Source organism: Heptranchias perlo, chromosome 19 (genome assembly GCF_035084215.1).
Source record: "Heptranchias perlo isolate sHepPer1 chromosome 19, sHepPer1.hap1, whole genome shotgun sequence".
In the NCBI taxonomy this organism is placed as follows: Eukaryota; Metazoa; Chordata; class Chondrichthyes; order Hexanchiformes; family Hexanchidae; genus Heptranchias; species Heptranchias perlo.
Genome location: NC_090343.1, coordinates 37,492,657 through 37,514,929, shown reverse-complemented (window position 1 = coordinate 37,514,929; position 22,273 = coordinate 37,492,657). Strand labels below are relative to the sequence as shown.

At 43.1% G+C, this 22,273-nt stretch overlaps 1 protein-coding gene across 1 annotated transcript in view; it reads right to left on the bottom strand.

The window, feature by feature from the left end:
- Positions 1–7,875: 7,875 nt before the first annotated feature.
- LOC137335308 (protein-glutamine gamma-glutamyltransferase 2-like) overlaps positions 7,876–22,273 on the bottom strand; it is a 40,199-nt gene continuing 25,801 nt past the window's right edge. Inside the window, exons 10-13 of the mRNA XM_068000619.1 lie at positions 17,548–17,817; positions 14,618–14,778; positions 12,079–12,215; positions 7,876–9,386 (exon numbers count right to left, since the gene is read on the bottom strand). Coding sequence (XP_067856720.1) covers positions 9,236–9,386; positions 12,079–12,215; positions 14,618–14,778; positions 17,548–17,817 — 719 coding nt within the window. The 3' untranslated portion in view covers positions 7,876–9,235. The remainder of the gene's footprint in view (positions 9,387–12,078; positions 12,216–14,617; positions 14,779–17,547; positions 17,818–22,273) is intronic.

Genomic DNA, 22,273 nt, shown 5'->3' with positions numbered 1-22,273 from the left:
ACCTGCACGTTCCCCTCCAAGTCACACACCATCCCAAATTGGAAATATTTTGCCGTTCCTTCATCGTTGCTGGGTCAAAATCCTGGAACTCCCGACCTAACAGCACTGTGGGAGATCCTTCACCACACGGACTGCAGCGGTTCAAGAAGGCAGCTCACCATCACCTTCTGAAGGGCAATTAGGGATGGGCAATAAATGCTGGCCTTGCCAGTGACACCCACATCCCATGAGCAAATTTTTAAAAAAATTCTCTGTCTTTGGCACCTACTCAGCTAGCACACGCGACATCTGCAGTATCCATAGATATATTACACAGTTTATTCAGCAGCACCTCAATCTCCTTTACCACAACAGCACCATGACTGAGCTGCTGGGTTTCCTGAAGTACAGCGGGGATAAGGTGGCGTCAGTGTGGTCATTTATGCCGTTTGTTACAATGCTATAGCCTACATGAAAAAAGGGTTACTGTCTCATCATTATGCAGCTGGTCAGTGACAAACGACACTGTCATGAAGGTCATAATGATAGGATGGGAAAAAGAGATTTCTGTCTTAGGAAGGAACTTGACAGAAGTCTTGGGACAGTGAGGAACTTTGTGAGGGTGTTGGGGTTGGGGGCAGAACAATCAGGTGTGAAGCGACTATTTTGGCGAGCCAACCTTATATAAAAGCACTGGTCTATCAAGTTGTGCTCTCCTTGCTTTGGCAGTTAACTGCTGGCTCTCCTGTTCCACTGCCTCTCCTACTTGTGAACCTTCCTCATGATGTAGGGCTGCAGATACTTCCTCGCCCTTATCATCATCATCATCATCTTTGCCTTCAGGTTCTGTAAATAGCAAGTCTTTTATCATGGCAATGTTATGAAGCAGGCAACATGCTACAGTGATCCTGGAGACTCTGGCTGGACTGTACTGCAGTGCTCGACAAGATTTATCCAGGCATCTAAAACAAAACCAGAATTCCTATAATCTGCTCCATGGCACTTCTGGTGGTTGCATTAGCCTCATTATATTTGTTCTTCTCAACTGTCTGTGGAAGTCTCACTGGCGTCAATAGCTATGAATTCCAGATGCTAGCCCTGGACAGCAATTAACTCCTCTGATACACGGCCTTGAGTCCTGAGGGCTGGAATGGTGAACTGCCTTATGATGAAAGGGTTAGAACCATAGAACCATAGAAAAGATACAGCAGAGAAGGGGCCATTCGGTCCACCGTGTCCACTTTGGCTCGAAGAACAACCAGGTGCCCATTCTAATCCCACCTTCCAGCACCCGGTCCGTAGCCCTGCAGCTTACAGCACTTTAGGAGCAGGTCCAGGTACTTTTTAAAGAGTTGAGGGTCCCTGCCTCCACCACCAATTCGGGCAGCGAATTCCATACACCCACCACCCTCTGGGTAAAAAAGTTTTTCCTTATGTCCCCTCTAATCCTTCAGCCAATCAGCTTAAATCTATGTCCTCTAGTTCTTGAACTCTCTGCTAGGGGAAACAGGTACTTCCTGTCTACTCTATCTGGGCCCCTCATAATTTTGTGCAGCTCAATCATGTCTCCCCTCAGCCTCCTCTGCTCCAAGGAAAACAACCCCAGCCTATCCAATCTCTCCTCGTAGCTGCAGTTTTCAAGCCCTGGCAACATTCTTGTAAATCTTCTCTGCACTCTCTCCACAGCAATTACGTCCTTTCTGTAATGTGGTTACCAGAACTGCGCACAATACTCCAGCTGTGGCCTTACCAGTGTTTTATACAGTTCCATCATTACATCCCTGCTTTTGTATTCTATACCTCGGCTAATAATGGAGAGCATTCCATATGCCTTCTTCACAACCTTATCTACCTGTACTGCCACCTTCAGGGACCTGTGCACATGCACTCCAAGGTCTCTCACTTTCTCTACCCCTCTCAGTATATTCAGTTTACTGTGTATTCCCTTTTACTGTTTGTCCTCCCTAAGTGCATTACCTCACTTTTCTGAGTTTAACTCCATTTGCCACTTTTCCACCCACTCCACCAACCCATTGATATCTTCTTGGAGTCTACAGCTATCCTCTTCACTATCAACTACACGCCAATTTTTGTGACGTCTGCAAATTTGACAATCACACCCCCTACATTCAAATCCAAATCATTAATATATGCCACAAACAGCAAGGGACCCAACACTGAGCCCTGTAGCACACCACTGGAAACGGATTTCCATTTGTAAAGCCATCCATCGACTTTTACCCTTTGTTTCCTGTTACTGAGCCAATTTTGGATCCAATTCGCCACATTTCCCTGTCTGCCATATGGGACCTTGTCAAATGCCTTACTAAAATCCATGTAGACAACATCCACTGCACTACCCATATCAATCCTCCTAGTCACTTCCTCAAAGAATTCAATCAGATTTGTAAGGCATGACCTTCCCTGAACAAATCCATGCTGAATATCCCTGATTAAACCATGCCTTTCCAAGTGACAGTTTATCCTATCTCTCAGTATTGATTCTAATAGTTTGCCCACCACTGAGGTAAGACTGACCAGCCTATAATTGTTTGGCCTTTCCCTCGTACCCTTTTTAAACAATGGTACTACGTTTGCAGTCTTCCAGTCCTCCGGTACCTCCCCTGTATCTAGTGAGGATTGGAAAATGATCCTCAGAGCATCCACTATTTCCTCCCTGGCTTCCTTCAGTAGCCTAGGAAACAATCCATCCGGCCCTGGTGATTTATCAACTTTCAAGGATTCCAGTCCCTCTAGTACTTCCTCTCTCATTATGTTTACGTTATCCAATATTTCACACCTCTCCTCTTTAACTACTACATCCGGATCATCCCTTTCCCTTGTGAATATGGAGACAAAATATTCATTTAAAAGCTGGTTGTGCCAGCTCCCCGGGTAAATGACATTGGCATGTAGAATCAGGTGATTAGCATCAATCTCTAGCTGTACCTTGATGGAATAGAAGCCTTATCTGTTCATAAAATGGAGGAGGAGTTTTCATAGGGGGTTTTACATGGCACATGAATTATGTCAATTGCTTCCTGCACTTATGGGGAGCCAGCCGGTTTTTAGAACTGGTTTTCTCTCTGCTTCTCAGGATCTAGGGAAGGAAATTAGTTGTGTAACCATCCTAAAGGGGAGTATCAGTGACCTTCCTGTTAGTTGATCTAGTGAGCTGCTGACTGGCTAATGTGGCACAGGTCACCTGATGTTGCCTGAAAGGATCCAGATGCAAATAAGTTTACAGCAGTGCTGAACTGAACTGGCACAGACAACCCTGTTCTCAGACAAGCCAGCAGCTGATATATTTCCAGGGGGAAGCATCGCCTTCTGAGGCACAAATGTTCAGGGAAGTCTAAGAAAGACCTTCTTGGTCCGTAGACCCTAATGACTGTATGTCCACATGTAGGAAATAGCAGTCTGTTCTGATGCTTGACTTTAAGAGCCTCTAATCTGGCCTCTTGTATGTCATCATCCTCCTTCCCCTTTTGATAACACAATTCCTGTATGGAAATCCGTGTCTAGAGTGCTAAGCAGCACGTTGAGCAAAGCTGAGCAAAAGTAGCAGTAAAAATCCGCAAGCCAAAAAGTACTTTGAAGAATGCTATGGGGCCAAAGAAACACCAACCTTCAGTATGAACACACAAAATGGCCTTTCCAAACTGTATCCATTTTAGGAATACCAGATAAAGTCTCCAATGCCACATTTATAGTGGTGTTAATTATTTGGGGTGGGTTAGGACGGAAATACAGGAAAATGGGTTCAAGGAGCCGGCCACAGCCCCTTGACTCCATGTGCATTGGACGGTAGATACTTCTGGTAGGTTTTAAAAGGAACAGGCGGTTTTCTGGGAGGAGAATTCTGATGCAGTTTTTTGGGGTGAATTTGAGACAGTAGCCTTAAAGAGTCAATTCTACTCTTGTTACCGCCCCAAAACTAGTGGTAACTCAGGAGAATCCCCCTGAAACTAGCACTGCTCCTTACTTAACTGCTGCTCCCCCAACCTGTAGCTACAACCTTTAGCCTGACCTGCTTTTTAATTCCCATGCATCCCAGCACACTACTCCAATTATACATGGGCTTTACGCCAATCACTACTCGAATGAATATACAAATAAGCCAAACCAAGCCATCAGTGGGCACAATTAATTTTCCATCGGCATGAAAGCGATGCAACTCACCACGTAGTAATTATAGGCCACTATCTTTAAGCTAGGGAACAAATTGTGAGGTTAAATCACTTGCACGCTGCATTGAAAGGTCTCAACTGTGAATAGTTTCTGCAATCCAGGTTATACTTTATATAACACATAAACTGTTCTTTCACTAAATTGCGATATTGCGCTGGAGATGTTTTTAAGTTGTGGAATTGTATGAAACCTTTGTGATTTGTGGGAGATGGTGGTACTTAGCCAGGCTCTGACTGAGATTAGTGCCTTTGACTATGACATTAAAGCCCCAGTCAGCTGGAAAACCTGTCTCTTCAGGAGGGAGATTCTAACATCCAGAGCACTGCCGTAAAACCGATCTCCTAAAACAGAACCTGGCTCAGTATACTCTGTTCGATCTCATTACAACTCTACCTTCGGTTCAACACATTGTGCAGCCACAATAGCCACAAGCTGTCAGTCAAACATTGTAACTTTGAATTTCTCGAGGCACAGTGAAATTAGGTGACATGTTTAACTATGCAGGCACTGTGAGGGCTACCACATTTACTTCTTGGCTTTAAAGTACCTTCCGATAAGTCAACCTGTCCTTCCACTGCAACTTTAAGAGCTCAAAATGGTGGTCATATCTGACGTTACCTGGAAATAAGTATTCATGCTGTGACTCCCAACCTATAATATTTTTTTCAAATTCACTGTTTTGATCGATCAGGCACCATTTGTGCTCCTGCTAGGTGACTGTCTTAAAAGATGATGCCTGAAGAAAATGTATCGAAATGGGAATAACAAAAATCAGGGCCCCGATATTAGCATGGAGGCGGGATGGCAGCGGGGGGCTGATTGGGTGAGTGGGTAACACACCCAATAAAAAATGACCGTTTCCCACACGATCGTGGGTCAATTGGAGCCACTTAACATGGCTTCCGGGTTTGCCGTCTGAAAGCTGCGCAGTGGGTGGACTGCGCACCTGCATCACAGGCTGTCAGCTGGAGGAGCTCTATTTAAAGGGGTAGTCCTCCAATGGCTGCTCCTGGAGCCAAACACCCACACAGCACAATGGAGCAGCACAGGGGAAAGGCTGCTCCAAGATTTAGCGATGCCTCACTCCAGGTGCTACTGGATGGGGTGAGGAGGAGGAGGGATGTCTTTTACCCAGTGGACGGGAGGAAGTGGCCTGACTCGAGGTGGCAGAGGAGGTCAGCAGCACCAGCACCATCTCCCGCACCTGGATCCAGTGACCTAACTAGGTCAGCCAAAGTGAGTAAACGTACTCATTCTCCTACATACCATCTTCCACATCACTGCCCCCACCCCGCAACTCATTCTGCACTGCCAACACTACTCTATCACATCACTCCCCACACCCACTTAAGGCTCATCCTCAACAACTTACCTGCACTTCCTCAGCACTTCCTCACCTCCCCATTAGTCACTCCACCACCACCACTCAACCCAATCCTCATACAATGTCATGGCTCCGTCTCATATTCACCCTCCGATGCATCTATTTCACCGTCAGCCGCACCCAAACCAATGCATTCATCGTTTGGCCACATCACCATCCCTCACTCACGCTTCTGTACTTTCTCCTCTTACAGGAGAAGAGAGCCTAGAATGCACGGGAGAGGATGGGGACCGGAGGGGGGCCGCAAAAAGCCGTTGTCCTCACAGACGTCGAGCAGGAGGCGCTGCCGCTGAGCCGCACCCTGGCCGTTGGGGACACCGAGACTGGCACCCAGCAAACATCTGGCGACAGAGCTTTAACATTCAGCACACACAATATGAATTGATGTTAACATGCCTTGCCATCTTCAGCACCTCAGTATGTTCATCGCAACATCTCACGTCTGTGATCATGCTTAATATTGCCTTCTGTTCTCTTATAGGGCCTTCAGCGATCGCTGTGACGGCAGAGGGTGATTCCTCAGAGGACCTGCCGGCCTCTGAGGGTGCACCGTCACATCTGAGCAAGCCATCCACCAGCGCAGATACACACACCTCGGTGGGTCCTAGTCCGCAGTTAGTTGGGGTCGCACATGGTGAGTTACCACACACGTGAGCACGAGCAGACACTGGTGGCAGGGGCAGCAGCGGAGAGTCCGCGTCAGTCGGAGCACTCCTCTCCAGGCTCTGCTCAGCTGGACACAGATGCTGAACCCTGGGGGCCATCCTTTAAAAAGAGAATGATTGAGGGGCAGCAGCACATCTGTGAGGTGCTGGAACAGGTGCCACGTGCTCTCTCCACAATAGCGCAGAGGATGGAGGAGTCCAACTCCTGCATTAGTTGAATAGTGGCACAGGTACGGGAGGGAATCTCTGAGATAGTGTCACAGGGATGCAAACAACTCCCTGAGATACTGTCAACAGGGACGTGAGGACATCTCTGAGATGTTGTCACAGGGGCGTGAGGGCATCTCTGAGATACTGTCACGGCTGAGTGCGGGAATGTCCGTGATGGAGAGAAGGCTAGCCTCCATTGAGCTTCAAGCACGACTCACAAATGATTCCATTCAGGGTCTGACAACGGGCATTCGGACTCACAGTGAACAACATTCTGCCGCCTTAAACAGGCAGGCAGATACACTAGCACAGGCCTTACAAGGCTTCACACATGTCCTCCAAACTGTTGTCCAGCAGAATGGTAGGAGTGGTGTGGGCCTGGCCCAGGGGAGGGATGATGGCGAAAGGGGACATGGAAGTGAGGATGCCACTCAAAGCGCTCCCACGTCTCACCCGTTGCCCCCCTCTCAACCAGTACCTGCAATGCTGCCTCCTCTCCAGGTCGCTGAGTCTGCCCCTGCACAGGTGCAGGTGGAGCAGTCTTTGGAGGAGCCCTCACAGGCACCAAAACCCAGAGGGCGTAGGCCCAAAGTATCTAATCGGTCAGGGCATGAACAAGAGCAACCTGCCACTACCTCTGCTGCAGCCACAGAGGATGCACCACTTATAAGTAGTCGGAAGTGAAAGGCGAAGGTTTTGTAAGCACGAAGGGGATGCACAAGTGTGATTGACGGTTGGTCATGTTTTTTATTTATATTTGCTTTTTGTTAAACTCACATTAAATATTATTATTGTCACCACTACTGCCACGTCTTGGCAATTCTTGACTGGCTTCGGTAATAAGGCCCTTTCATGAGGTTCACCATGAACACTAACACTTCTTGCCACCCATTGGGTCACTCTGCAGTGGATGTATGTGTAGTTGCAGGATTGTTTTGTGCAGGGAGGGGTGGGGTGGGGGGCTGGTGTGGGCACTGCTCTATCCAGGTCATGTAAGGATTGGACTCTTCACACTGTGTGATGTGAGGAGAACCGTTCACATATCAGTGACTCCCTGGCCTCACGAACAGCCAGGTGAGCCGCTGCTCTGCCCGTGGTTTGCTCCTGCTCCTGCTCCTCCTCCTCCTCCTCCCCCATCTCCATCTCCATGTGGGTGGCTGATGTGGATGGGGCCTCTTCAAGCGGCACCCCTCTCTGTTGTGCAGGGCACAACACACGACTATAATGCGTTCCACTCTGTCACCTCATTATAATATATGTAAATGACCTCACTTGGGACTCAGTAGATGGATCACAGGAAGAGTCAAAAAGTTCAAGGGAATTCGGTGGGGGGGATCATTCTTGGGTGGAAAACCAGTATTAATGGCTTCTGTCCCATTTTACTTGCCCCAATTATACACTGAACTCGCACAGCGTGGAAATTCTAGGCCTGCAATAAGAAGCAAATAGTTACACAGAATTAATTTGAATACCTAGTTTATTGGTGGAACTATAATCGCCTGAAATGAGAAAATCAGTTCCCAAAGCTGCAATACATGTAAGTTATGTCCTTAATGCCCTTTAACAATTTTATTATCTTATGCAAAATGAAACACATATGTTAAGTAACAGAAATGCCAAGAATTGGATTCATGCAGATAAAATATTATAATATGAAGTAATGATGCATGCCTGATTTTACATTCATTGACTACGAGGAGTCTTTTAAGAGGTGTCAATTGGTATTCAGTCTAATGAATATGTTTGGATCAGGAAAGGTAACTGGTGCAACAGGAGATCATTTAAAAGTACCTGAGATCCAAATACAAAGTGTTTGTGGAAAGGCTGCGTGACAGGAACAGTGATCCTAGCCACCATACCAGCAATTGGTAACAAGTTCTCCTCACTGTCCAATGAAACAAATACCTGTCTCTTCTCAGATAGACTGCAAAGGATCCGATGGAATAGGAAGATTGGTTGCTTCCCCTACCACTGTGCCGTTACCCACTGAATACTCCTTTTCCCACTAGACTGGCCAACAATATATTGAACTGACAAATTCTGTTGCCATCTTTGATTTTACCGAATATCTTGAGTTTGTTGTTCAAGGGATTATTACATGGGTGGCATCATATGGTATTGTCATAGCTCAAAGAAAGAAACAACTTGCATATTTATATCACCTTACATACTTTCAAGACATCCCAAAGCACTTCACAGTCAATGAGGTACTGTTGAAATGTAGTCACTGTTGTAATGTAGGAAACACGGCAGCCAATTTGCACACAGCAAGGTCCCACATACAGCAATGAGTTTAATGACCAGATAAATCTGTTTTAGTGATGTTGGTTGAGGGATAAATATTGGTCAGGATACCAGGGAGAACTCCCCAGCTCTTCTTTGAATCGTGCCATGGGATCTTTTATGTCTACCTGAGAGGGCAGGCAGGGTCTTAGTTTAATGTCATATCTGAAAGCTCAAGGTGTTGTACATCATTTGTATCGTTTTACTGACTCCTTAATCTCTCATTCCTCCATGTACGGATTGAACATATGCCCTATATTTCAAAGTGAATTCAAAATCAGTAGCTTTGTAATAAAATGCTCACATAAACAGAGAGAACATTCACCAAAACAATCGTGTTAAAGTTGACCATCAATTGTAGTTAAAATAAAAAGTATATTTAAACATGCAAACCGACTGCAATGCCTGTAACAAATGTGTGGAAATTTAAGCACTTATCATATCTGTTAATGAATTTGCCCCACGGATTCACAAAATGAAGAAATGGGGTTTTAAGCTTTTTTTTTCATGTTTCCCTTTTTCTCTATTTATCTTGGACAGTGATGTTCAAGGATCCTTTTACATTTTGCAGTTTGTCACAGTCAAAATCCACCAGTAGTTTCTTCAGCCCTGACTTGTAAGGAACAAAGTCACACTTCACTTTTGATACTTGGTTAGCTGCTATGTTCGAAAACCTAAGGAAAAAAAAAAGCAAAATTTAAGAAAAAAGAATCCTAAGAATTCTAAGGCAATGGTTATAAAATTGTTAATGCAAGACTGAAGAAAAAACCAACTATTCTGCAATAGCCAATATGAATTGCATTGTGTGTTTGAATACTTAAAGGGGAAAGTGACTATTGGTGAGAAACACCACTGATGAGCACTTATCACAACTTCCCGGTCTCAATTTTTTTTTATCTCTTGCCAATTTACAATGTTCCACCAAAGAACACATTTATGTGTTCTGAAAATCCAAGTATGTTTAATTCTTCAATCGCCATCATCCACTAATTCAGTTTTCTCCTCAAATAATGCCTGTAGATACACGAAGGAGGACCTCTTGCTTCTAAAACCATGGTGTCTTGTGCTTCTAGTCTCAACGTTCTTCACACCAAGTAGAGTTGGTGTCCTCAGGAAGCAGTAAATGCTTTGCTACTTAGTGGTAACACCAATGAAGTACACAGAAATGTAGCTTTCACCACTACCTGTTGAAACCTCAATTTTGACTGCGGGGTCTTGAAGTAAATTACCAAAACCTATACCAGCTAATGGAGAAGTAAATTCCATTGAATTGCCCATATTCCTGAATGTCATGTGTGTGTACTCATTGTTTGAGTCATTTTTTGTTACTGATGGTTAGATGTATCCAATTGGCAGATATTTGTATAGAATTCCTCTGAAGTAGTTTTGAGAGGTCCTGCTCCAATGACATCATGACTGTTATAGGGCAGCATTTTTCATTAACAAGGGGATGGTAGATAAACACATGAGGTAGAAAGGAATAGAAGGTTATGTTGACAGAGTTAGGTGAAGGGGGTGGAACATAAATACCGGCATGGACCAATTGAGCCAAATGGTCTGTTTCTGTGCTGTACATTCTATATAATTCTATGTAAATCACTGAAATCGAATTTCATGAAATCACTTCTGAGGAGTTCTATACAAATACATTTGCTGATAGGCTCTCTAAAATCAGCAATTCTATAGTACCCTACAGTCTAAAGCTTCATGTGATGCTTGGTGTTGCCACATTATGTCAAGTTCAAAACTGAACTAGGGCAGCAGGGATAAAGGGAAGAGATGGCATCACAAGTCAGTTTCTGATGCTTTCTTTACTAATAAAGAAAATTCACTTAAAATCTTAACTAATGCTTCTATATCATTAGACAAAAAAAGTGAGAAAATGGACTTCGAATGAAAAGAATTTTTTTTGATCTATAGTTTTATAAGATTCCAAGCAGCTGACTCAAATCCAAATGGTATAGTCCACTGGCCTAATCAGGCTCTTTGTTTTTCTCTAAACCCTCTCCAGTGTGACAATGCTCTTCTGAAGATAAAGTCAGCTAAAACATGTATTCTATGTGTGGCTTTACAAATAAACTACAAAGAGTTAAAATAATCTGCGCCCTTCTGACATGATTGGCCTTATAGAGAAGGGCAGAAGCTCCCTCCACTACAAGGCCAACCGGAATTTCCCAAATAAGTTTGGGAGCAGGCGTATCCTGGTCCCGGCCTTTTCCCAAGCCATTCCGCCAAACTCCCGCGGAGTTATGGTGGGAGTCTGGCAGAATGGTCAAGGGAAATGCTTGCATATTTCACACAACTTAGTTGCCAGAAATATCCTCAGAGCTTCCCCCCCGCCCTTCCATTCTGCCACCATAACTTTGGCAGAAATCCTGTTTCTACGTGGCCAGCATTTAATAATCTTATAGCGCTTTGAATATTATTAATTGCCTCATTGGTCATTGAGTGACACAATTGGTATATTCAGCAAATTTAAAATTGTAGCTCAATCATTTTCAGTGTTGTTGGGATTCTCATCTTCTGGGCAGAGTTTCAACAGGACAGGACCCCTGCCCACTCTTTCATGTTGCCCCCCAAACACAACCCATTTTCCTGGGTCGGTGCACATTACATGTGCAAGGCAGACTCCCAATGGGATTCCTGCCATCAAAGGGAAGTCCGCCAGTGCAGCTGAGGAATCTCCGGTGGTGCAATAGTGGGGAAGCTGCTGCAGCATCAGAAGAGACAGAAAAGGACCTTAAAGAGGCAGAAACACCCGAAGACTGAAATTAAGATTCCCACCGAGGGCCTCAGCCAGGAATAAGACCTTCAGCAGGGAAATGTTTGGGTTCCGACTGGGGGGAGGGGAGGCTGCAACAAGGCCTCCCCTACCTCCATTGGGGGAGCTCGAGGCCTTTACTCCTACTTCCCATAGTCAACCGTCACCTTCCATGTGGCAGCCCTGGAAAGCGACAGTAAGTCGGGTGGTGGGAGGGAAATCCTCCAGGAACCTGAGCCCAGACCCCTGCTGCTATTTGAATTCAGCGGGCGGGGAAGAAGTAGCCAGCAGTGGTTCCAGCGGGGGCAGAGGTGGGAAATCTCGGTCAGAGCAGTGAAGAAATGGTAGGCATCACTGCCCGAATCTTCCGAAATTCTCAGCCACTATCCCGCCCAAGTTTGCATTTTTCTTCTAGTGGAATCTTCCATTCAACCTCCCTGATGAGTCCTCCTGGCCCCAAAGTTTGCTCTTTCAAAGTCTTGTATATCTGTTTTGTTAGCTTTAATTACTTTATCAGATCTAACTACACAATTATCAGTAGCCAGATGTTAAAGATACATCTGTTTCTTGGCATGCACTTATACTTTCAGAGTGCCTCTACTTACTTTATCTCCTTTTCATCTTCAATCAGACCTGCTCCCTCGAGAGTCAAGACACAATTCTTCAGAACATCAGGAAAAGTGTTCTGAAAGCTGACTTCTACAGTCAGTATTTCATTCACCACAACGGAGTAATTCAGGATCTGAAGAAGTATATCAATTTTTAACATTGTAAATTATACTTCACTCCCTTTGGAACATCAAGTCAAACATGTCTTTATAGATGTGGCTTGCCTGTGACTCAACATTTGGAACTAAACAGAAGTCTACCTAAGATAAACAAATAAATGGGATGGGTACAGCGTTACATGTTGGGGTTTTTAGTCAGATATTTTCCTTAGTACCAAAGACCACTCTGGAAAAGGTGGCTGGCAGTCGACAATTGAAAGAAAGAAAAATCGTCCCCACATTGGCCGGTTACACGATTTTCAGGCAACTAGTCTCTGGAGGCAACTATCCTTTTCATGGGCAGGTAAGTGTGCCAAGGTCTACAGATAGCATTGGTGGCATAACAGTAGGTGCAAGTAGTCCACTGCCATGTGATCTGGTTGGCATGCTTTGCTTTATTCTGCACCATTTCAACAATTAAATACTGTGACTGAGTGCTATAAAAGCAATTCCCATCATTAATTTTAAATTGACTTGTCAACCAGCACACGACTCTGAAGTTTGCAGTTGGAGGCCTGGTGCCGACCTGAGCTATGGAGAAAGTTTTCATTCCAAGAGTCCCTTTTCATACCCCCACCTCTTACAAAATTTCTTGTTGCGCTGGACTCCTGTAAATGCCTCAATTAAAGCAACATTTCAATGATTTTGCAGATAATACTTAACTGCTTTTATTTTAATATAAACATTCCTTTCATGATCTGATGAAAAAGCTACTAAAAAAGGGGAGGGAAAGTAAGAGCAAGAAAATTGAAGATATATGTGAATGGCAGGCAACCTGGTGCATAAACAACAATCCTACTTTCATAAATTATTGGTCGCACTTTCAGAATAAATAGGACTGGTACAGGAGAGATGGGCTGTACCTTAACCAACTAGGAACAAAGATACTTGCAAAGAACATACCTAAGATCAGAAGTCAGGTATATAACTTTAAAAAGGCTAAATTCAATGAAATGAGGGAACAATTAAAGCAAAGTTGTCAAATTTTCAGATGATATCAAACTGGGAGGGGCAGTTTAGAGATTATTGAATAAATTGAACAAAATGGGTAAGTGGGCAGAACATTGAGAGATGAAATTTAATACAGACAAATGTAAAGTACTGCCCGTAGGGGAAAAAAAAATAAGCTCGCACATTCTCCGTGAATGGCATTGAAATAGATAAGGATGAAGCCTAAAGTCACCCAGGAGTCTTAGTAGGCTTGATGCTCAACATGTCCAACCAATGTAGAGTAGCAATCAAAAGAACTACACAGCCAAAACAGTAAAACAGAAGTCAGTGGAAGTTGTGCGCAAACTATACAGGGCTCTGGTCAGTGCACACTTTCAGGTATTGTGTCCAGTTCTGGTCACCAAAATACAAAGGTGATATTCAAACACTGGAGGCAATACCATCTTGCATCAAAGGCCTGAGTCATGAGGAAAGACAGGAAAGGAGGCATCCAAAAGGTGATCTAATGGAGGTAATTAAGATAATTAAGGGAATGGAACAGGTAATCCCGGAATAATACTTTAAGTTAAATAGCAAAAGTAGTTCAGGGGATGTAGGAAACTAGTAAAAGGTAAATTTAGGACTGATGTCAGGAAATTCTACTTCTCACAAAAAGTATATGGAATAGACTTCTAGGGAGAGTACTGGAGGCTAAAACCCTGGAATCTTTTAAGAAACAAAATGAATGCTGAAACATAGGACCATTAAGAACAGGAGCAGTCTGTTCAGCTCCACGGGCCTGCTCCACCTTTCAATTAGATCATGGCTGATTTGCATTTCAACTCCATTTTCCCACCTTTGCTCCATATCCTAGCAAAAATCTATCGTTCTCAGTCTTGCAAGTTCCAATTGTCCCAGCATCCACAGCCTTTTGGGGAGAGTGTTCCAAATTTGTACTACCCTTTGTGTAGAAAAAGTATGAAAAATTCCCCTAAACAAAGGGAATTTGGGTTCTTTCTGGGTAGATGCACTAAGATGAGCTGAATCGTCTTCCTAATCTTTAACTATCTTGTGATCTATCTTGCCTACTTCATGTGGTGGGCAAAGCGCACAGCTTGATCCCATCAAAAACAATGGGAAATTGTGCAAGGATAATCAACATTCAAATTTTCATGGCATTAATTATGTTAGTGATGTTCTCATACATTTTGAGTGAGAACAGTTTAGGCCAGCTTCAAAAGCTGCACATTGTGGATTGAGTGGCGATCTGATTTCTTGGCCCTCGTGCACCCATTTCTCGTCAGTGCGACTAAGCCCACCAGTGTAATATCGGTCCTAACATAACCAGGAAGGGGGGAAAATTAAATTATCGACAGAGGCTAGCACAATCAGTGTTAGCTTTCATGGTGGAAATTCAATATGATGGGAGAATTCCTGGGGTCATTACCTTAATTGTGAGGGGAGGGTTGATCAGAGCAATGTCTTTTATTGCAGATAAACTTTCTTTTGTTGATACATCAGTTACAACAGATATCAGCTTCATTAGGTTGTACATGTCAGGGAATAATCCATATTCTTGGAAATTTACTTCGAAAGGGATTTCCTTATCTGCAAAATATCAGTAAAGCAAAAAAGGAGCTTATGAAATTGACATGCGTTTAACTTTTAGATAACATCATATAGCATCTGAAGATATATTGATAAAAACATGGTTTAATAATTTATAAAAACATGAAATTTCTAACCTCAACAGACACCCCCAAGTCAGGTCTCCTTGCCCCTCTGGTGACATCGCTGATGGAGACGATGCCTCATTGACAAGCTGATACAAAGCTGCCTGCCCTCAGGAAACCAATTAGGTGGACTGTATACCCAGATACCTGGATAGATAATGTATTTCCCACCCATGGCATATCAAGATCAGCTCAGATTTAACCAAGTCCCAACAGATTAGAGACTGGAAGCTATTGTTGGCTATATTAGCAGATGAATGCCTAATGTTCATATGACATTGCTTTAGCAGAGGTTATTATTTTAAGAGTTAATGGCTCTGTGAAAATAGTTGCTAAAGGAATGTCGTACAAAAGAATCATCTCAAAGCATTTCGCACAAATTACAGTGGCTGCATGCTATGCAGGTAAGCACAGCAGTCAGTCTGCACATGGCAAGATCCCACGAGTGGCAATGAAATGGATAACTAGTTAATCTGATTTGGCGGTGTTGTTTGAGAGATGAATGTTAACAAAGACATCAGGAGAACTCCCTGCTCTTTTTCAAATAGTGCTATGCAATCTTTAACATCCACCTGAGCAGGCAGACAAAACTTCAATTTAATATTTAATCCAAAGGACAGCATCTCTGATAATGCAGAAATCCCTCAGTATTGCACTGAAGTGCTGAAGCCCTAGAATGGGCCTTGAATGCACACCATCTGACTAGTGGGCAAGAGTGTCATAAGAAATAGGAGCAGGAGTAGGCCATACGACCCCTCGAGCCTGCTCCACCATTCAATTAGATCATGGCTGATCTTCGACCTCAACTCCACTTTCCTGCCCGATCCCCATATCCCTTGATTCCCCTAGAGTCCAAAAATCTATCCATCTCAGCCTTGAATATATTCAATGACTCAGCATCCACAGCCCTCTGGAGTAGAGAATTCCAAAGATTCACAACCCTCTGCGTGAAGAAATTCCTCCTCATCTCAGTCTTGAATGGCCGACCCCTTATCCTGCGACTATGCCCCCTAGTTCTAGACTCTCTAGCCAGGGGAAACAATCTCTCAGCATCTACCCTGTCAAGCCCCCCAATAATCTTATATGTTTCAATGAGATCACCTCTCATTCTTCTAAATTTCAGAGAGTATAGGCCCATTCTACTCAACCTCTCTTCATAGGACAACCCTCTCATCCCAGGAATTACTCTAGTGAACCTCCATTGTACTGCCTCCAAGGCAAGTATATCCTTCCTTAGATAAGGAGACCAAAACTGTACGCAGTACTCCAGGAGAGGTCTCACTAAAACCTTGTACAACTGTAGTAAGGCTTCCTTACTCTTGTACTCCAACCCCCTTGCAATAAAGGCCAACATGCCATTTGCTTTCCTAATTGCCTGCTGTACCTGCATACCAACTTTTGTACTTCTTGTACGAGGACACCCAAGTCTCTCCGAACACCAACATTTAATAGTTTTCACCATTTTAAAAATATTCTGTTTTTCTATTCTTCCTACCAAAGTGAATAACCTCACATTTCTCCACATTATACTCCGTCTGCCACTTTCTTTCCCGGTCACTTAACCTGTCTATATCCTTTTGCAGACTCTGCGTCCTCCTCACAGTTTACTTGCCCGCCTAGCTTTGTATCATCAGCAAACTTGGATACATTACACTCGGTCCCTTCATCTAAGTTATTAATATAGATTGTAAATAGCTGAGGCCCAAGCACCAATCCTTACGGCACCTCACTAGTTACAGCCTGCCCACCTGACAATGATGCATTTATCCCTACTCTTTGTTTTCTGTCTGTTAACCAATCCTCTAGCCATGCTAATATTTTACCCCCAAAACCCCATGAGCCCTTACCTTGTGTAACAACCTTTTATGTGGCACCTTATCGAATGCCTTTTGAAAATCCAAATATATTACATCCACTGGTTCCCCTTTATCTACCCTGCTAGTTACATCCTCAAAAAACTCTAATAGATTTGTCAAACACAATTTCCCTTTCATAAAACCATGTTGACTCTGCCTAATCATATTATGATTTTCTAAGTGCCCTTACCACTTCCTTAATAATGGATTCCAGCATTTTCCCAACAACCGATGTCAGGCTAACTGGCCTGTAGTTCCCTGTTTTCTCTCTCTGTCCCTGCTTGGACAGTGGGGTAACATTTGCTACCTTTCAGTCCACTGGGACCGGTCCAGAATCTAGAGAATTTTAGAAGATCATAACCAATACATCCACTATCTCTGCAGCCATCTCTTTTCGAACCCTAGGATGTAGGCCATCCGGTCCAAGGGATTTGTCGGCTTTTAGTCCCATTAGTATGTCCAGTACTTTTTCTCTAGTGATATTAATTGTTTTAAATTCCTCACTCTCATTTACCCCTTGGTTCCTCATTATTTTTGGTATGCTTTTTGTGACTTCTACTGTGAAGACAGTTACAAAATATTTGTTTAACGCATCTGACATTTCCTGATTCGTCATTATAATTTCTGTCTCAGCTTCTAAGGGACCAACGTTTACTTTTGCTACTCTCTTCCTTTTTACATACTTGTAGAAGTGTCACCATTGATCCAAGCTAATAAGCACTAATCTCTCCAGCAATACCACAAACACTAATCTCTAGGTTTATACGACATAACAGCTCTTGTGTTACCTTCATTGGGGGCAATAGTGATCTCCTTTTTTTGCTTCTTGACACATTGTTTCTCTGATACTCCATTGTACTTTCTTTTCTTAGCCCAAAATTTGAGGTTGCAGACCTTTTGCTCTGAGGTCTTGTTGGAGACGATCATGGAGACCACAACAGTTTTTCCATTGTAGGTGGGTTGCTGAGCGATCATAGACAAACCTAGTGTCTTCTCTGGCATTGGCAAATTTTGTATCATGCTAGCCCTGGCAAAAACATCTGCTTCTTGAATGGAGCCTTGAAGTCAAAAACAAATGAGTGCTGTTACATACAAGACAAAAAAGTTGGTTGTCTTTAATTATTCAGTCCATTGATAAATGGTGTTTCTGACAGTGTCATGGTCAGTCCCACTGACAAATTAAACTGGTGACTTAAAACTGGAGCCTTTATTACATGGTCTGCACATAGGTCACATTCTGATCATAGTTTACACCACGACCATCTACCGTACTGCTTATTCCTAAAAAAACTTTTAGAATTTAGTTCATTTGTAAAATCTCAAAAGGTGGCTTTATTGTGCTTTAAACATGTGTATTAGTTTCAAATTTATATTTAAATTAGATTCATATTCATCGTATGCTGCACTTTAAACTCTTTTCTTGGGAAGACTTTTTTTTAATTGCCATTCACACAAATTAGCTAAACATTAAAACTGACCATTGCCAGAATTGCATTGCGTTGTAGGTGTGACAAGTGAAACTTTGCACAAGAAACTACAGAAAAGGATCAACTTAAAGGAGGGAAATCCCAGAAAGATTTCCATTATTTCAAATTTGATGGTGGGGGATGGGATTTCTGATAAAAATCCTGAAATTAAGTATGTTATTCAAGCAGAAACTTTTTAGAACTACTTAATATTATTACATAGATATTTAGTAACGAAGAAAATCTCTGACAGTTTGCGGGAAAATTACCTATTTATTAACAACATTAATTTGCATTTACATAGCATCTTTAACGGAGTAAAACATCCTAAGACACTTCACAAGAGCGTTATCAGACAAAATTTGACACTGAGCACACATTAGGACAGGTGACCAAAAGCTTGGTAAAAGGGAAACATTTGCCTGAGGAAGGAGAAAATCTCCGAAAGCTTGTGAATTTAAAATAAAATTGCTGGACTATAACTTGGTGTTGTAAAATTGTTTACAATTGGTAAAAGGGGTAAGTTTTAAGGAGCGTCTTGAAGGAGGAGAGAGCAGTAGAGAGGCGAAGAGATTTAGGGAGGGAATTCCATAGCTTTGGGCCTAGACAGCTGAAGGCACAGCCGGCAATGGTGGGGTGAAAGAAATCGGGGATGGACAATAGGCAAGAATTGCAGGAACACAGAGTTCTCGGAGAGTTGTAAGGCTGGAGGAGGTGATTACAGAGATAGGGAAGGGTGAGGCCATGGAAGGATTTGAACACGGGGATGATAATTTTAAATTAGAGGCATTGCTGGACCAGGAGCTAATGTAGGTTAGCGAGCATTGGGTTGATGAGTGAACAGGACTTGGTGCGAGTTAGAATACAGGAGGCAGAGTTTTGGATGAACTCAAGTTTATGGATGGTGGAAGATAGGAGGCTGACCAGGACAGCATCGGAATAGTCATTAATGGTAATTAACAGCCTGCTTATTCAACATTGTAGCTGATTTGGCCTCGATGAATAAAAGATATTGCTTTAACTGTATTCAGCTAACTCCCATGTCTACTTAAAAGAAGAGATATAGACAGAGAGAAAAAGAAAGAGAGAACGAACTGTGCATTTAAAAAAAAGTTAAGAAAACAGCTGCAGAAACACAATATTTATGCAGAAACTGCTGGATTCATGATGGCAAATAGAACTGCCTTCTGCTCACTGTTACATAAGTAAATTCCTAATTATGTTTTCCATGGCTCCTGCACTGACCAATGTTATTAACAACCTCTTCATAAAGAAATCATAGGCTATTTGAGCAGATTTTAAAACAGATATGAAACTCAAAACTGTTGAATTTAATGGGCTTCAGTGAAGTATCCAAATTTGTAATATTGTATGTTATTTAAACAAATTTGGCACACTCTATGGGCCAGGGAGATATAGTAAGCTCCATGGAGCAGGATCTCATTTTATTTGCACTCCATGGCGAATAAACTGATCTCAGCCAATGTGCTGCAACTACCTCAGTCAGTGCCTCTTGCTTCAAGTAGGGGATCCCTATCAGTAGTCCCTGTTGAAACGTGCAGATGCATGGGCTTCAGATGAGGATGGCAGAAGAGGATTGTGAAAGATAATAAAGTCTGTAATCCAATATTTTATCTTGAAAAATATTAATTTACCTGCTGTACTTAAATGAAGAATGAAGTTGGTTTATATCTTGAGCCTCAGTCTGAGCGGCAAGGAATTTGTGTTGGATCCCTGGATCTTGCTATCATTTACCTAGATATTGAGCCAGATAAATGTGCGGCGCTGAGCATAAGGAATGCAAGGTCCATGAATGCTGAACCCAATTGGAATATTTAGCATAAAGCCCAAAAATGAATAAGACCCTACTCCAAGGTCTCCATATCAGTGATAACATTGCTGTTTTTTTTAAATCAAAATTCTTCTGAGACTAATATTTTCTTTCATATGATGGGGGTATATTTTGAATAAGAGTAGACTTTCTTCCTCCCTAAATAGTCAAATAGATTAAAAACGCTGGGCTAGAAATTGGGCTGCGTAGCGTCCATTGTTTTGGCGCTATGGGCCTCTTGAAGTGCCAAGATGGTGTCTTGGCTGCGCACGTATGTTTCTAGCGTGACGTGCGTTGGACGCTATCTTGGTATAGGTGGTAGCACATGCGCAAGTACCGAACGCAGGCAGCATGTAAAGTAAGGAGAAAATGGATATAATCAGTGTGCAACGTTGATTTAAAGTGATAGACACCATTTTGGAACTTAACGCTCCACTCAATGCACAGTCTTAACCACGACCATCTGAACATGTCTTAGAGTGCCTAAAGGAGCCTCACCAGTGCTATTTAAAGGGACCATACAGGATTTACAGGCTAATTGCTGGATTATTGTTTCTGGCTGCTGATGCATTTTTACAGTTTTTGGATGTCTCCTATACTTGAATACTAGGACGAGGGGACATAGCCTAACATTTAGAGGCAGGATGTGCAGGAGTGAAGTTACGAATTGCTGCTACACGCAAAGGGTGTTTGAAGTTTGGAACGCTCTTCTGCAAATGGCAGCTGATGCTAGCTCAATTGTGAATTCTAAATATGAGATTAATAGATTTCTGTGAACCAAGGATATCAAAGGATATGGGGCTAAGGCGGATATATGGAGTTAGGTCACAAGTCCATCATGATCTCATTGAATGGTGGAACAGGCTTGAGGGGCTAAATGCCACTGCCACTTACTACCTCCTGTTACGCGCCACCTTCTCCTGCAAGAAAGTGGGACATGTGTCTGGGTGATGTGCCTGTCATGTTTGAATAGCTGCCAATGTGTGTAGCCTGTGAGTTGTGGGTGGGCGGCTTGCAACAGTGGTAATGTGTTCGGGTGAGAGGAAGCATCCGAGATTGGAAGAGTTGTGTACTGATGGAAAGAGTTTGTTGGTATGTGGGTGATGGGGGGTGTAGTGCGTGGAGCAGTGGATGCGGCTAGTGGTGTAGTTGGTAGGAGACGCCACTTGACAGTCGACCTCAAACATCTTGACCACTCGTGTCAAAATACTGAACTTCTTCCTATACTGCATCCATGCTCGTGGTGCTGTGCACCTGGCATTGACTTTGTCCCCCACTGCCTTTTGGGCATATGTCTGGAGGGCCTCTTGCGCCCCCTTCCCTCTGCGGATATAGGATGCCCCTATTTCTGTCCACCTCTTGTTCCAAGGCCTCTAGTGCATCAGCAGAGAACCTGGTGCAGGCACTCTCGCAGGCCTGGTACCAACTCAGATCGGCAGATTGGTGAGGTCTGGCATGCAGATTGGAGGATGTGGGATTTAGTAGTGCGCAACCTTTATTCAACGTTTTAACTCATCAGTTTGTAAACATAGGGACGGGACCTGCATCTGTGTTTTACGTGTACAATGTCTGATCTCCGTGCAGACAGCAGACTGTTATTTTTAGCAAATAACAGGTACTGGCTACCTTTGAGATTTTAAGGGACATCCTGTCTTTTAGAGATTGGGGCTCCCCTTGCTGGTGGAAAGTGCACATTTACTTGAATTGTCATGTTAGGCCTAGTTTTCAACGCCGTTGTCAGGTAAGTCCACAGGCAGGACGAATGTTTAGCCCTGCCTGTGCAGGAAGAACCGGGCACGGGTTAATTGCAGATAGTGATACCTGTGCCCAGTTTTGGGGGTTCTCCAATTTAACCCCCACTATCTCAAAGTGAAATTAGCAATTCTTTTCCAATAGATTATAATGCAGTTGAAAGCTGCAAATTTTTCCATTGGTTCAAAATACCACTTAAAGCTTATTCAAAAATGTATACAAGTAAAAACATTTTCAATCATTTGTGGAAAAAGTTTCCCATAAAGCACATTTTTAAATACCAGTATATTTTTAAACTGCTTTTATTTAGACTGTCTCGAAGGCTGTGTTGCTTGCTCATTTGGATTTTCAAAAGGCATTCAATAAGGTGCCACATAAGAGGTGGTTACACAAGATTAGGGCTCATGGGATTGGGGGTAATATATAAGTGTGGATTGAGGATTGGTTAACGGACAGAAACAGAGA